At 37.8% G+C, this 17,484-nt stretch overlaps 1 protein-coding gene across 14 annotated transcripts in view; it reads right to left on the reverse strand.

Annotated features, from left to right (window-relative positions):
• slit2 (slit homolog 2 (Drosophila)) overlaps nucleotides 1–17,484 on the reverse strand; it is a 135,936-nt gene that overhangs the window by 100,635 nt on the left and 17,817 nt on the right. For all 14 annotated transcript variants that reach the window (XM_047365235.1, XM_047365231.1, XM_047365230.1 and 11 more), the window contains exon 4: nucleotides 13,052–13,123. In XM_047365235.1, the coding sequence (XP_047221191.1) occupies nucleotides 13,052–13,123 (72 nt within the window). The remainder of the gene's footprint in view (nucleotides 1–13,051; nucleotides 13,124–17,484) is intronic.

Consider the following 17,484-nt stretch of genomic DNA (forward strand, 5'->3'; position numbering starts at 1 on the left):
GAATGCCGGCTATGCCAGCAGAGTGGCACTAATGGAGCCAGAGAGGAGATGCAGTTGCCTGCCTCGGAGAAGGATTATTGTGCAACTGGACAAGGCAGATTGACACGGAGCCAAGATGGTGGATCGGGGCGGGACTGGAGGGGTGGCGTGGGGGGGTTAAGAAGGGAGGTTCCTGAGGCAAAAAAGGCAGCCATGTTAGGTCTGCTGACTGATTGACATAAAATGAATTCTTCCTCTCTCAATTAACCTATATTTATATTTTTATCTTATGCCTTTTCTATTCTAGTTTTATTTCATTGCCACTGTGGACATATGAATACAGTCAAATAACAAAAGTTGAACTTACAAACTCTTATGTTGTTTAAATAATCCTAAGGAGGATCAAGATTTCTTTTTTATATTGGAACTAAAATGTATGCTCCACCAAATTAATATGCCTAAACTAGACGTTTGACATTTTGTAATTGGTTTTGGTTTTGGTGGGCCACCTCTAGACTAGGAATGCCACCCTATCTGGCCAACTATTCCAAACTTTCTGGAGGTGCATCTGCCTCTCAGACCAGCTTTTAGCTTCATTCCCATGGCAAACCAACCTGGTTTTGCCATGAATTTATTTATACTAAATACAGGATAGAAGAGATTTAGCTGCAGGTAAAACATTAACTGTTAATAATCTTTTTTTTTTTAAGATTTTTTGTGAAACTAGCAACCTTTATTATATTTTCTAAAGTCAGCAGACAGAAAGTGGGGTGGAGAGATGGGGAAGACATTCATTACAGGCCTCTGGGGTCGGGACTCGAACCTGGGACAGCTGCACCGGGGCCTGAGGCCTCCGTATATGGGTCGCGTGCTCTACAGCTAGACACTGTGCCACGCCTGTTTATGTTTTTTTTCCAGAACTTTGAAAAATCCTGAACTCTACCTTTAGGTCTCATAATATGTTAAGATTTGACGATGTATAGATTTTAGTTACTGTCTAGTCAAAACTGCACAAACCACAATATTGCTGAGTAGCTGCTTGTTTGATTGGGGTGAGAGGAGGGGGTGCATGATGAATCATCCTGATTGCTGTGTAATCCATCCCACAATTCATGGACCAGGCAAGCTCATTTATCAATACGCAACCTTCAGATTCCCTGGAGGGACCAGCCTCCAGCAGGGGCAGTTCCACTGTCTTGTATGTTCTCAGTGATGCAACACTGGAGTTCACTTTGGGGTAAGGAAGGAGACCCGAGATGATAAGAAGAAACGTTGTGAGGTATTACCACACACGTTCACCCCAAATCACACATAAGGTGAAGATATACTTTGATGATCTAGAATACCTCACACACACATTTCATACTATAACTATGTGCTTCCAGGTAAGCTATTCCTGGCTTTGGATTGGTATGCAACCCTCTGCCAGTAATCCAGAGTCAAATTACTCACACTCACACACATAAAACACCTGGGCACTTCTCTAACAGACTTGCAGGCTCCAGGCTTTAGGCTACCTGCCATCTACATTAAGCACTGACATACCTTTCTTTTATCGTTTCCATGACTCTGCCTTGTTCCCTTCCTTCCTTTATTCGGTCTGTCCCTCAGGTTTTGTCTCGACTGTACTTTTTACCCTTTACCCACACATCTTGCTTGCAATGCAACGCTTCTTTCTTCACCTCTGTGAATTCCTCACAGCACTTTTTTCCACACCATTTAATAGAATAAACATGTCTCTAATCTTTCCTTTAAATACCATTCATTCGTTCAGTCTGTATCCACCCCTGCACCCTCGCTCTAAGTTATTTCAAGCGTAGCTTTCACTCCTCGTGTGACATGACAGGTAAAGCAGTGGCATCACTGCTGGCAGCTCCATTATCCTGGATATCTCATCGGTTGACACTGACGCTCCCTGACCCTTTGCCCCACCACTATGAACTCTGACACTCGTACACCCCGGGTGACAGGTGATTAATGAAGCCGCATGCATCTGGTGAAATTTTAGATAGATGGCTTAATGTTTTAACATCATCTGATGAATTATCTATAATATGAATCTGAAAGTTTTGCTTTCAAACTCTGAAGATCAGATTCAGCTCTTTCTTTCATCTATGCTTCATCTATGCTTCCGGGGTGAAATAGCTGATAATTTTAAGTTTATTGTTTTTGGATTATTTTTACAGTCGTAAACGTTGTGATGATAAACTTCATAAATAAAGGCTCTCAGAAACTATTAAGCTTAATCACATAATTTTAACAATTTAAGACTTTTATTTCTATAATTATTTATTTGTCGATCTTCTACATCTAAACAAAGTCTATCAAACCTGAACTATGGATACACTAAGAAATCAGCTGGTAATACAGTTGTGATTGGCCGGTTGGAAACTTAAAACTCCAGTCTTGGTTTTGGTCAGCAAATGCACCATAGCTGAGCAGCTAGTTTGAGCTAGTTACAACAATCTTCTTTTGGAAGTTGTCACTGAGAGAAGAAGACCCAGCTATTTCTAGTATTAGTGAGGTGTTTAAGTCAGAGAGGCATGTCAGCCTCAACAGAGAATTCAGCAAAGTTGCTCTATTTTATCCTTTTGAACTTTCACGCTCTCCCTGATTTAACAACGTATGTATGGAGCTTCAAAGTTCTTAAGGAAAGCTACTAGTAGACTGGAGGAATTAGAACCCTGTTAAGAGGATACCAAACGTATGTCTGCCAAGATCGCTATTGCTAAACAATGCTTTTTGTTGTGGAAAAGCCATGCAGATTCTAGCAATGCAGGCTAAAGCTAACCAGCCAATAGCCAGAAGTTGACAGCCGAAGACACAGCCCCTCCTCATTTGCATAATAAGGCAGAAATGCTTATGGAGATGTAGAAAGCACAGGCATAAATAAATAGCATTGAACAAATAAGAGTAAAAAAATACAAAGGAAAAATAAACCAGACAGAAAATATTAAAACACACATAAATAAATACATTTAAAAATAACTCATTAATAAATAAAGCTGAAAATTGTATGGATAATAAATAATAAGGTAATTATTACAAAGGTGAATAAATAAATAAGCTAATTAAATTAGATCTAAGCATTTATGTATCACTGGATAATTTAATTAGTGCTTACATTTATTTATTACTGTATTTTTTGTGTATTTAATCATATGCTTATTTATTTATTGAGCATTTATTTATTTTAAAAGAGATGTATACATTTATGTCTCATTGAATAACTTAATTACAGCATGCATTTATTTATTTACTGCATTTTTGTGTATTTAATCGTATGCTATTTATTTATTGAGCATTTATTTTTTTCTGTGTTTATTCTTAATTATTGCAGGAATGGTCCTCCACAGAACCAGACCCCCGTAAAGAGATTAACAGGACTGCCCAGATAAAACTTGGAGGAAAGAGAGAAAATGTGTTTTCCTTATGGAACCCCATGTTTTTTAAAGAAGTGGTTGTAATAAGTTACAATATTAGAGAACAGCAGCATATTTATGTCGGTAATATTAGTGGATGAATCCCCCTGCAAATCTGGTGCACTTCCATTTTGTGGGGCGAGTGTGCAGCTTTTTTTAACTTGCTGTTGTTTTTGTTGTTTGCTGTGGTTTTCATATGTGCAGCAATGTTCCTTTGGCTTCTGTCTATTTTTTGTGATTGTCGCATTTGTCTTTTGCAGTGTTTTTCTGTTGCATTGGCTTTTGGTGTTCATGTGTTTTGGAATTTGCATCAGTGTTGAATTATGGAGTTTGCATCATTCATGTGTTTGCTGTGCGTTTGGTCCTGTCAGCCACCGTACATACAAATGCATTTTATATTTTGGGTTGCTGAAGAAAAAAAAGAGCTATAATCATAAAAAATAGATATGCTTTCATCCTAGTCAGGTCATTAATTTTGACAAGTTGTTTTTTTTTTTTTTTCATAACCTTGCGGAAAAATAGACAAGCAATGTAAAAGTCAAAACAAACAACAGGTTTTCTCTTTGGTGTCCTCGTGCATTACTTTACAATTGAACGGTACAACAAATTCCAACCTCTACAATTAGTGTTGCATGAAATCTCAACAAAACTCCCCATTATTTTAATGAAGTTACCTTATAGCAGCGCTCTCATAGTAAACTGAGTTATATTTAGCAAGCCAAACCTTTTAAATCCAGCAGGGTTCAGGCCAGAACTCACGTCATGTTCTATGACTCACAGTTAAAGCTGAGGATGTAATGCAGTTTAGTTAAAAAAACTGCACAGAGCTGTAATGATCACACAAATACGCAAAATGATATATACACACACACCATACATTATTATTGTACAAAATGATCTGTTGTTCTGCTGCCCTCTAAACAACTACAGTGGGGCTTTGAGCTGGGAAGTCACTAAATAACTCTAGAGTGAATTACGGCATTGTGTTCGGATCGGAATTGGCAAATCACTTCTTAGGAATGAGTCGCCTTGAGCAGTTCAGATAGGAGGTCATATGATTCATATGAGGGTGAGTCACTGACACTTCGAAACTGTTGTAACTATTAGCTCGTACTCAAGGTGATTTATAATCTGTGCAATTATAACATGGAAATATTTGAAAACAAAGAGATTAAACAGCAAGGAAAGAAACATACAATTACTTTTCCCCATACTGACTAAATACAATGTGTATGATCCACGTGTGATAATGAAAACATTTCTTTATTAGAAAAAAACTATATCTACTAAAAGAGCTGCTTTAGCAATGGAGTCACGTGTGTTAGTTTTTATATCTGTTAGAAATAGAACATACATAAACGGCAGATCTTTATATACTGTAAACACAAATTCACTGGCTTAATATTTTGAAATCCAAAACATTGGAAGTAACAAAAATAAGAAATTTAAAGCGTTTTAGTTGTAAACTAAATTGAACTTTATCTTAAAGCTTAATTTTGATGTAGATAAAGTAACATTACCTTGTCATTGTGCAGTGAGTGGTCATTGATTTTGTTTTTATATTGCGATCAGAGGTGTGTAGTACCACACAGTGAAAGTCTAGCTCTCTGTGGTAGCAGCCTGAATGAATAGCCAGCATGCTTCCATAGAATATATGGCTTCCTTTTAAATACTTTCCTGCATCTCTGTGGCTCCAAAGACTGAAAACAGCCAACTTTGAGTATTGCTTCCACAGTAACAACTTTCACACCAAAGAGTGTTATTAGTGACAGCTGGAAGCACTCACGTCTTTCAATGATGCAAAAAAAAAAAGGATTTTTGAGATTTTGGCCGGCCAGTTACTGGACAGAACCAGTCAAGCTAAAAAAACATCTGATACTGATGACCAACTGATTTCCCCTATGGATCTCTAGTTTTAATCATGTTTAGCTAATTGTCATAAAGATTTAAAAAAGTTGAGAATCTTTCAATACGAATTAAACAAGCCTAAAAATCAAGACTTAGTATTATAAGTACAGAGGTACCGTACAAGTACTTGTTGTTTGAATTCACAGATTTTTGTTAACAATGTAATTGTTTGCTTTTAAGTTTTGTCAAAGGTGTATTACTAAAAGTTGCATGTAAATCAATTTATGATTTCACTGATAAAAACAAGCAATATGTCGCTAAAGCTACCTTATTCTAGCCTATAGAAAATTATTCAAACATACTTAAGATTTTTGGTAATGAAAGGTTTAATTTTTTACTAATTTTGTTAGTGAGAGGGAGGCGAGAGCCCACTTCTTTACTTTTATAAATCACCCCCTACTTAGATCTCCCGTCTGGAACATTCTTCACCTTTGACCGGCGTCAAACCCAGAGGTCATCGTCACTGTGGCAACTAAAACGCCTGGAGGACCTCTATCTTAATTAAAAAACATTATTTACTCAGGGAAAATTTCATTCTCTCTACCTTTGACCTCTCCCTTCCTTACCCTTTCTCCTCCTCTCGCTATACGAAAAAAAAACTGTTGACACGATAGAAAGGCCCACATCCTCTGAAGTTTTCCTGCACTTTTGTCACAACAGTGCAGAGTGTGAGTGTTTTTGTGAGAAAGTGTGTGTGTGTGTGTGTGTGTGTGTGTGTGTGTGTGTGTGTGTGTGTGTGTGGAGTGGGGTTAAGCTTTTACAGAAGACAAAGCTACAACATTAAGACTCAATGCTCCATAGCAAAGCGTCATCAGGAAAGCGTTTAGTAGAGGATTAGAGAGAACTATAAACACATCAATAACACACGTGTTTAATCAATTCATTACTCACACAGTGTTTTGTCTTCCTAAACATTTTATAAGTAAAGCCTACTTTCATCCTGTTTTTCTTAAGGGCACGCATCAAAAACTCTTTTTTGTTGCTTGTTTTTATCGTCCATTTAAAAAAAAATAACACACAAAACCTAAAGAGCACATTTAAATATTTTTTGAAAGATAAATGAAATGACAAGAAAAAAATTTACCAAATTAATGCTCTGAAAAACAATATTCTTCAACTGAATGAAAACTGCAAAAAAGGAAAGTTAAGATCAGCAGTTGGCACCACTCGTTATCTGACTTTTGTCCTTTGTTGTGGATATTATCAGAATAGCTAAAATGTAAACAAATTGTTTTACAACAAACAAATTAAAATGGACAAAACCATAAAAAGTACATGAATATGTAAAATTCTGATTATTTAGACAAGGTTAAGTATTTTAAAAAGCCAATTTTCCTCTTTTATTTTCTTGGTAACTTCCTCTGCTTGGTTCTCACAGCTTCAAATATGGAAAGTAGCGTAATGTTGGAAAGCCATAAAGCACGACTGCCAGATTGCCTGCAAGCACAAGGTTAAGTACCGAGGGTTTTACAATAGGTCTTTTTGAGCTTCTACCAAAACAGTTGTTTGTTTTACTGTCTGAACGCAGCAATGTTAACTACCAGTAGCACTAGCATGTTCAGCTGGATTACAGAGTCAGAGAAGATCGCATAGACCTGATCAAAAAATAAAAGTTCGCCCTAGGCATACCTGGGGGTATATGTGTTGCTGTTAAAGATCCATCTTGACTTTCATAATCACTGTGACTACAGGACTCTGGGCAGCTGTGTTTACCTCTGTTCCTGTGTCCCCAACTCATAGTCATCAGGCATATGTTCATCTATCTTCTTATAAGTTTAATTTTCAACAAACAAGTGCGAACAAGTTTCTAAATTGTTTTCCAAAGATACTCAATTTATTGTATAGAGATGCAGTGATCGGATCCTTGCTTCAAATAATAAAATAAAAGATGAAATTTATCAAACAAAGATTTAGGAGCTCATAAAAATGATGTTTGAGTTAAGATGTTATCTTTTTCCACTCTGATATAATTACTGAGGTGGACTGGAGACCAATGAAGAACTTTCCCTTCATTCATTTAATGGCAACTTTAGTTACCATTAGATGAGTGAAATGGGCTAATAAAGTCCTAGTCAGCTACAACATTAAAAATACAAAAGGTGTTAAGAGTTGTTGCCATGTTATAGTCTTGCATATCATTAAATCATTGGTGTTTGTGATATATAAGTGCAGGTTGTATAATGCGAATTCTTAAAACTAACATGCTAACAAGGAAGCAAAATGTCAAGTTATAAAGACCTAGATGGCTTTTAAACTTTAATGCTTCAAATATTCATGCAGATGAAAACGTGTTGACGTATACCACCGAACTACTGTAGCACAAACAGTGAAAAACGTCTATTATGCATCCAAATGTGTTAGAAATAATCTGTACTGTGCATTGTGGGGAAGATGTCAAGTTCATGGAGGTAGTGTTATGGTCTAGGAAATGTTTTACTGAGGAACCTTGAGTGCTGGCGTTTCATTTGGATGTTACATTTAAATCCAGCATGTACCGTGACACTGTTAAAGTTCATGCATGCCTCCTTCCGGCATTCCCACCTGGAGATGGCTTCTTTTGATCAGAAACCCTGGTATGCAACAGTATTTGTGGAGTGGCTGAGGACCTAATCCCATATATGAGACAGGTGGATTCAGGTAAAAAAAAAAAAATTAAATAAAAAAAAAAGGAAACTTCTCTTTGTTGAGGTATTCTGCAAAGTTTTTGGTTTGAACCTACTTCAAATAAAAGCTTTGTAACACCTTGAAGACAATATCTCTGCTTGCAACACTGTGACATTTATTTAATTTACTCCATGTTACTAAAATGAAAACAGCTAAATATCCTTTTCAACGGAAGTTTTGAAAAGGTCACCTTTCTATCCTTCTTTGTGGAAAGTGTTTCTCACGTAAACTACCAAGGAAACAATTTGTTCGATCAGTTCATGTTTCATGTCTCTTCCCATGTCCCACAGCACACGTAAATATAATCCACATGTAAACACACACACAGAACACACTCTCTCATCTATCTCGGTTCATACCTGTTCATATCTATACTTTTCAATGTGAATGCTGTGACTTTTTCTTGTATCCTCCCATCACTCATTTCCTTTTCTATTCCTTCTTTTATCTAATGATTTCCGGCCAGCCAAGAATAAAAAGAGGAGCTGTAGGGAGGGAAATCTAATACTTTGCATTTCTCTGTACCTCAAGCAAAGCAAAAACTGCGTACTATATTCTTAGAGCGCATTCAAAATATCTGAACACAGATGAGGAAATGAGAGGAACAATGATATAGTGTATTCATAATAATAATAAAAAAATAATTGTCATATATTAGTTTGAAATTAAACAACTGAAATTGGATAAAAATACATCTGTATTGGGTCAATTTTTCTAAACGTCCTAACATAACACCCAGGAAGGGGAATCAGAAATTGATCTAGATGAAACTGGCTGGAGAAAGATTTAAAAACCAGCCAATCAATCAAACTCACTTGACATTTAAGCCACCCTTAATAAAATAAAACATCAGTCTGCTTTTCAGTTTGTTTTTCAGTTTCATTATAAATAAAAAAAAGATGAGGGAATTCAGCCATTTGATTCAGGTGTGTTGGAGAAGGGATGCATCTAACAAGGGATGCATCTAACACCTGGTTCACACTGACTTTGTCATCCGTGCGTTTTGCTCTCCATCGCAAATTTCTAGTCAAAGCAGTGATTCACCCTGGCTCTATGGTGCTGCTGCATGACGGTGCGCCCTACTGCATCATCTGTCAAATATACGAATCAAGTGTATTTGTGATGGAAGACGGAGAACAAATGCATGTATTTTAATGTGGGTCAAATTAACAGATGGTGGAGCTGTTGTCGAATGTATAAATGACTCCAAAACGCATCCAGTGTGAATCGCCGCACGGCACAATTTGCGATGGATGATGGAGCAGACACAAAACACAGTCTGTGTGAATTAGTGTTAAATGTTGCAGGATAGTAGCTCTCGAGGACTGGACAAGGGCAAAACCATTGCTAAAACCATTTGTGACTGACAGTAAAATAAAGCAACGTTGGATACGTCTCAAACACAAAGTTGTCAACAAAAAGTGCCACAGACTCACAAAATTCTTCTTTTTTTTTTAAGCTTCTAATTAAATTTTACACTTCAAACCCCTTGTCAGTGGTGTTAAAGGTCTACTTAATATCTGTTTGACATATTAGAAAGAAATTCTGTCAATGAAACTAAAGTTATCATTGTGCGAATTTTGCCCCTGAATCATTACACCAACATAGTCTTTGTACCTTGTGTCATGCGCTCAGCTTGAGGTTGATGAGTACGGTAAAATCTTTCCTTGCTCTGTTGCACTTGCCTGCTTAGGATCATCAACTGCAGGTTGCGTAAGAGCTTGAACAAACAACCAAATTTCGAATGAGAACCTTCTCTGACAAATTGACTCGGTTTTCCTGAAATATGTTAACTGAAAGTTAGAGTTAATACTATTAAATCAGAAAAGCAACACAGAGTTTTAAAGCAGTGTTTTTGTTATATTAACTCTGTAAGCGTTAGTTTTTAAGTCTTTGTTGCTTGTTTTTTTCTTTCATTTTAAGGAGATACTTTGCTTTCCTAGTTGCTACATAAATAAAAAAATATTTAAAGGGAACAAAAACAATTTATTTCACAGCCTATAAAAAGTATTGTATCTTGATACAAATAAAATTCACTCATCCTCATGTTAAATGGATAAATTACCAAGAGTAACAATCAATAATACAATCAATAATTTCTGTACATTATAGTTTTGTTGTATTTCTTTACTTTGCATTTTTTGCTAAATCTATTGGTATATTGCACTTTTCTGTCTTTATTTACCTGGTTTATATTTGTTTTTAAAGAAATAAATTTAGATCTATCATGATCATTTTTTTTTTTAAATTACAGATTATTTTGAAGTTTATTTGAGTTTGTATTGTCTGATCTCAGCCAATATGTTGGATTTCTTCAGCTCACATAATTCTTGGTTCATGTCCAAAGCTTTAAGCTATTACAAGCCCTTCTTATTTTACACAATCCCTCTAATGAACTAGCTCAGTTTGATCTCCTACTAAAAGTGTCTCATTGGTTTCTTTTGTTTCTCACTCTCTTGTTTCGCCTCAGAACAAACAGTCCCAGCTGTGGTCCTCAGCATTGCTGCTGTGTGGATACAGTGTGAGAGGGAAACAGGGGGGCTGTGGCTACAATTGTGTCACATTCATACAGAAACACAAGAAACATTTTTGTGGGGGCGGGGTGGGGGGTATTTCACATTACAAGGTGTCTCCAGATGTGTCTGTGTAATGGATTCAGGGCCCTGGAGTGCTGAGGACATCCATTTAGGTATCTATGGTAGGTAAGAGGTGGAGAGGTCTGGACACAGGTGTTTGAAATGGGTACGATGAAGAGGATTGAGATCTCATTCTAAATGTTCTTTATACTGTGTTTGTAGGAGCTTGCTATAATACTCGCAACAACAAATTACAAGGACATCGTTATTAGCAAATTTCTATTCATCAGTATTGCATGGTCCCACAAATAATGTTTAAGGCACTGCAGTCGCTGTTTTCTTTGCTGACAGCCACACATAATTTATCGTAATTGTAGTTTTCTTCTGGACAGTCTCATTATGCTGCTCCAGCATGGGGTTAAATAGGTTAAGAAAGCTTATACAGTATATCGTTGTATCAGTGTGTCACCTAAAATTTGCATAGGTTATCATTTTTTTCTTAAACAAATATCCAATGACACATACAACTCTGATCTTCCATAAAGTTATGTTTAGCTCCTGTTGAAAATGCTTTCATGTGAAGCAGTTTGCTGAAATTCAGCTTTAATTTAAAGTTAAAATAAGTGGGAGTTGTGATATATTAAACAGAATCCAGCATCAGGAGCAACCTAATTTCAAAATTAAACTCATTCAATATGAATTTGACATTGTGATCCTTTAGACTTTTTACATGTAACATTTTTAATTTAGTTTATTTTACAGCAGAATTCACATAACTTCACAACTGCAGGTATATGGTATTCAGACAAAAATCATGCTCAGTCATGTGTTTGTCTAAACAAACAAGCAGCAAGAGTTTACAGAAATCATACCTGACCTCATAGCAGTATAACTCAGCACTCAGAAGGCTAAACCACTGAGCTGCGCAAAGGTTAAACCCTTACAGTAAATACTCACAAACACACACATTTCAAAGCCACAAAAAATGAAAACATTTTCATAATAGCAGGTCCAGCAAGTGTTCATTTATAGCTCCACTGTTGCAAAACTCAAAGCCAGTCAAGCTAGCACATACCTTCAGACCTCAATATGAAACCCAACAAGATTATATTTCAGAGGTTCTCAGGGACTTCTTTTCTTTTCTAAAAGTGAAAGACGACTATAAAGTCTGAAAAGTAAATGGAACAAACCTATATAGCACTCTTCTAGTCATGCTGACCACTCAATACGCAGAGTGGTTGGCAACTTGAGGTTAAGTCCTTTGCCCAGGGGCACATCAACATGTGGCAGGAGGAAGCTGGAATTGAACGAACAACTTTCTGACTGCGAGTTGACTACTCTTCCCACTGAGCCACAGTTGCCACAAAGAGTTTTTTTGTTTTTTGTTGAACAGACAAAGCAAAACACTTTTAAGCTTTCATGTAATTTTTCAGCCATTTGTTTGGTTTTAATTTTTTGTATTCATTTTTTTATGTTGCTTTCAATTTTTGTGAGTCAGTGTATCTTAGCTGAATGAAATATTCATATATCACCAATGCTGAGGCAGCTAACATAAAACTGCTTGTCAGTGACATGTTGAGGAGGGCAACATATCCGAGTTGTATTTTTACCTCAGCCCACACGCTGAGCAAAGCGCCAGCTCTTGGCCTTGAGAAGCACACACACTTGCAGAATCACAGACAAGCATGCAGACACACACCCTTAAACACAGCAGGTCAAGCCCAGCCGACCACGGCAGCAGCCGCAGAACATAAACAACTTTCACACTCTGTGTGAATCAGCTAAGCATTTCAGCATAGCTTTAGATAAATATATTCAGCCGCACATATAAATATATGCAACCATAATTACTCCCTGAGACCCGCAAATGACCGTGACGGGAAGTCATTTCCCACAGTTTCTGCAGCGTTGCAGGCCCAGCCCAACTGTACTGGAAATCCAAAGCTCGGTTTACAGAGCAGACTGTAACAGACTGGGGAAGGTGCTCAACAACAACAAACAGTGGTTTGTTAGGTTAAATGCAAACCAGAGCATTTATGTGTGCAACTGAACCTATTTTGTGGTGAAAAGGTAACCCAAGAAGAAAAAAAGTTTCAAGATATCGGCTTAGACCTTCTTCAGTGGGCCACTCTCATTTTTTCCTCTCACAGACCTAAACACACCTCTCTCCCAGTGGGCAGCAGCTGTTGGGGTGATAATCTCCATTAGCTACTGAACTGGCTGCTATGGACAGAGCCATGCAAATTTCACCTCTCACTCTCCTAACACCTTCATCCAAGCAATACCCCAGCACTTTGTCACAAAGTGCACTTTTTTTTACATATTTCAAAGCATCTTTGAGTCAGATTAAGTAAACTTAAACCTTCACGCTTTAAAGGCAGAAAAGCTTTTAAAGCGTCAAATCCTTTGACCTTTGTTACAATAAAAATGTGTCTCATTTACAGTCTTTCAATTCAAATCAAATGGGCGAGAGACATAAGAAAAAACAACAGCATGACTTACAGTCTGTGAAGCTTTGTCGTTCCCAGGAAAAGTAGCTCAGGAAGCACAGCCAGATTATTCCGATTCAGGCGGCTGTAAAAACAACAGAAATTAAAAAACCTGTTAAATATTTTTAGGATATAGATGGGGATAACTGGTATTTCAAACTATGTATTGTTTTTTCTTGATGTTTTTATTAAATTATGTCCAACTTTGTGGACTTTAATGTAGACTTAGGGGCTAGTTGCAGGAGTTGCAATACAGATGTGGTCAGATATTTTTGCAGCCCCAGTAAAGATATGTAAAAATGTCTCTTTTATTGCAGTAGCATAATCATACTCAAATCAAATCTTTAATTTGAGTACATTTGAGCCCAAAATAATTTTTACTCCTGAGAGATTTACAGTTAAAACCAAAATCTAATTCCTTGATATACAAGTCCTGTACAGTGGTCAGAGGGATTTTAAGCCATTCTTCTTGCAGGATAGTGACCAGGTCACTACATGATACTGGTGGAGGGAAACGTTTCCTGACTCAATCCTCCAAAACACTCCAAAGTGGCTCAATAATATTTAGATCTGGTGACTGTGCAGGCCATGGGAGATGTTCAACTTCACTTTCATGTTCATCAAACCAATCTTTCACCAGTCTTGCTGTGTGTATTGGTGCATTGTCATCCTGGTACACGGCACCTCCTTCAGGATACAATGTTTGAACCATTGGATGCACATGGTCCTCAAGAATGGTTCGGTAGTCCTTGGCAGTGACGTGCCCATCTAGCACAAGTATTGGGCCAAGGGAATGCCATGATATGGCAGCCCAAACCATCACTGATCCAGCCCCATGCTTCACTCTGGGCATGCAACAGTCTGGGTGGTACGCTTCTTTGGGGCTTCTCCACACCGTAACTCTCCCGGATGTGGGGAAAACAGTAAAGGTGGACTCATCAGAGAACAATACATGTTTCACATTGTCCACAGCCCAGGATTTGCGCTCCTTGCACCATTGAAACCGACGTTTGGCATTGGCATGAGTGACCAAAGGTTTGGCTATAGTAGCCCGGCCGTGTATATTGACCCTGTGGAGCTCTCGACGGACAGTTCTGGTGGAAACAGGAGAGTTGAGGTGCACATTTAATTTTGCCGTGATTTGGGCAGCCGTGGTTTTATGTTTTTTGGATACAATCCGGGTTAGCACCCGAACATCCCTTTCAGACAGCTTCCTCTTGTGTCCACAGTTAATCCTGTTGGATGTGGTTCGTCCTTCTTGGTGGTATGCTGACATTACCCTGGATACCGTGGCTCTTGATACATCACAAAGACTTGCTGTCTTGGTGACAGATGCGCCAGCAAGACGTGCACCAACAATTTGTCCTCTTTTGAACTCTGGTATGTCACCCATAATGTTGTGTGCATTTCAATATTTTAAGCAAAACTGTGCTCTTACCCTGCTAATTGAACCTTCACACTCTGCTCTTACTGGTACAATGTGCAATCAATGAAGACTGGCTACCAGGCTGGTCCAATTTAGCCATGAAACCTCCCACACTAAAATGACAGGTGTTTCAGTTTCATTGTCCAACCCCTCTATATATGTGTTTGTACAGATTTCCTGTACAAACACCAGACTTGAAATTGAATCCAGGACATTTTTGCTACAAGGCAACCGTGAAAACAGCTGTGCCACAGTGCATCCCCAGAATATATATGTTGTTAAAATTGAAAGATTACTTTAAACCTAACTCTGATGGAGGTATGAATACGTTTTAGCTAACTGTACATTTATTTAGTTTTCCATGCTAAGAATAAAATCATGGCTGTCACATTGATTGGCACCCCTAACAGTCCCTTTAAAATTAATTTAACTGAATTCTTTAATAATGTATGTATTTTACATATTTTTTAGTTTGACATTATACTGCTGCTATGGACGATTAATTCATTTTAAGGCTTTTTACACATTTTTGCCAAGGCTGCCAACAATTTCGATTTCATTTTGCAGACAAGACTGATGGATACTTTTTTATAAATGCACATGTTCATGGCTGTGTACTTTCCAAAAGAAAGTTATTCATGATTTAAGGGCTCAAGCATAGCCACCAAACAAACACTGAACCTGTGAAAGATGAAGGGAACACAGGGGGGAGGAAGATGAAGGGAAGGGGTTCGGATGAAGGGGGTGATGGGGAACGTTATTTCCACAAAGACGGGGGAGAGGAGACGATGTGGGAAAAACAAACAGGCAGTCTGGCCGGGCTACCGAATGTGTGAAAAGGACCCCACTGAGTAAACAAGGCTCTCACAGGGGAAGAACCCACAACAACTCATCATCACACTCACATACACGCGCGCGCGCGCACGCACGCACGCACGCACGCACACACACAGAAGAGTTGAGAGAACTCGGGCGAGTTTAATAATCTGGGTGTGATCATTTAACCCCGGTTGAGAGGAGTGAAGAGGTTTGTGTGCCAGTTCATGTTGATGTGTGTGGCCGAGTCTTAAAGTGAGAGACTGGCTGCTGAAACAGTTTAACCCTGACACACACACACACACTTACACACAAACACATGACAGGACCAGCAGTGGATGCTCCCTGGACTGCTACTGGACATGAATGAAGGGATGAAAGTAAATATGAGAGAAGCAATAACGAGTTTACATTTATACATATTTAGACATCTAGAATATTTCCACACGTTTTAGGTTTGTAAAAATTGAAAAAATACATGCAAGTTTAAACACTTTTGCAATGTGCTGTACCTAAAATCGTATAATACATCAAACAAAACACCAACTCCATTCAAGAATTTAAAGACTTCTCAAATTTTTTTCTCATCAACTTTTTCCTCTCCTAACCTCTGTCTTTCACCTCTTTTTACTTCAAAAAAGCTGGCTTGGACTCTCCTTAAATAACATCATGCTCTCTGCATCCGTCTTCCACCCCAGAGTGCACAGATGTATGAAGATCCCCGTGCACACGCACTCACATTTATGTTCCACAGTTACATCAGAGGCCACTTAAATATTTAACGCCCAGCAGAAATGATGTTTCTAAATTATTCACCTCTCTTCCGTTAACACTCACTCTTGCCGGCTAAGAGCTCCACAAGGTCCCAGAAAGAGAGGCCCACTCCCCTCTGCAGCTCCTGCTCGGCCATCAGAGCCTGTTAGTGCGTTAGACATCCCCTGGGAGGATGTGTGCTGGAGTGGCGATGCCAGAAAGGTGGTATGAGCTCACCCTCTTAAAATAGTCTGACAGTGTTGTCAGACTTGGAGAACCAGATAATGAAGGAAAAACACAGAAATCAAATCTTGTCTGATATGCTGAACCTCAGGGGACTCAATAACTCTAAATGCACTTTGTTGATCTGATGAAGTATTGATCTGATACCTTGTTTTTTTTTTTTAAGTATTTAATCAAACTAACCAAACAAAAGGTTTAATGAACTTTATAAGTTCGGCGCCTCCTCTGTGCAAAAACTTCCCTGAGGCCATAAATTCTTAAATTTAATTATTGATCGTTTCCTCCTTGGGATGCTGCCTTTTATCTGATTGATGAGTATTCAATTATGCAATGTATTAAAAAAACTTCCAATACAGCATGAACCAGAAGAGAAACTACACATTCACAACTAATAACTCTACTTAAGATTTTTAGTATGAACTTTCTTCTTATTTATTGTTGCAGTTGATTTAGCTTGTTTTATGTTTATGTACTGTGTTGCAGCACCATTTGTCCAAGGTAATTTTCTTCTATGAGACTAATGATGAAACGTTGAACTAGAGTGGTTGTCTTCAAAGGTCCTCCCATTTCACCCAGAATATTGTTGAAATCTCTTCTCATCAAGTTCATGGGAAGCCAATATCACATATCACGACTCCTGAGCTGGATGCTTCACCAACCCTTCTGGGCTTTGCTTTTGATTAATGATCCAGTTATGATTAAACAAATGAAAATGGCATGGACAAAATAGCATGCATTTGCATTTGCGAATTGGACGTTTGGCCCACTCTTCCTCAGAAGGCTGCAATACTAGGTAGGGTTAAACACCTTGTTCAAAACATGAGTATAATGGAAGGATTTACAGAAACAGTATGTTTAGGGATACCAATAAATCTTCACACACTAATTTATCATATCTTTATAAAATAAACACAAATAATCTTTTTTCACATTTTATCTGTCATACACTAAAGGTTACTCAATCACTTTCAGGAGAAATTAGGCATTATTATGACCTGTAAGGGTAACAATAATTGTATTTCTATAACTTGTTCAATGACAAGTTATAATATTCTATAATATGTTGTTCAAGAATCTTTTGTTGTTTGATTTTGAGAACAGAAGTGAGCAACCAGTTTGCCAGCAGCCAGAGAGTCAAAATTATGTTACATTTCCTCTTTCACATATTGGATATATAAAGCCTGGAAATTACCTTCAGACCATTGCTT

Source organism: Girardinichthys multiradiatus, chromosome 5 (genome assembly GCF_021462225.1).
Source record: "Girardinichthys multiradiatus isolate DD_20200921_A chromosome 5, DD_fGirMul_XY1, whole genome shotgun sequence".
In the NCBI taxonomy this organism is placed as follows: Eukaryota; Metazoa; Chordata; class Actinopteri; order Cyprinodontiformes; family Goodeidae; genus Girardinichthys; species Girardinichthys multiradiatus.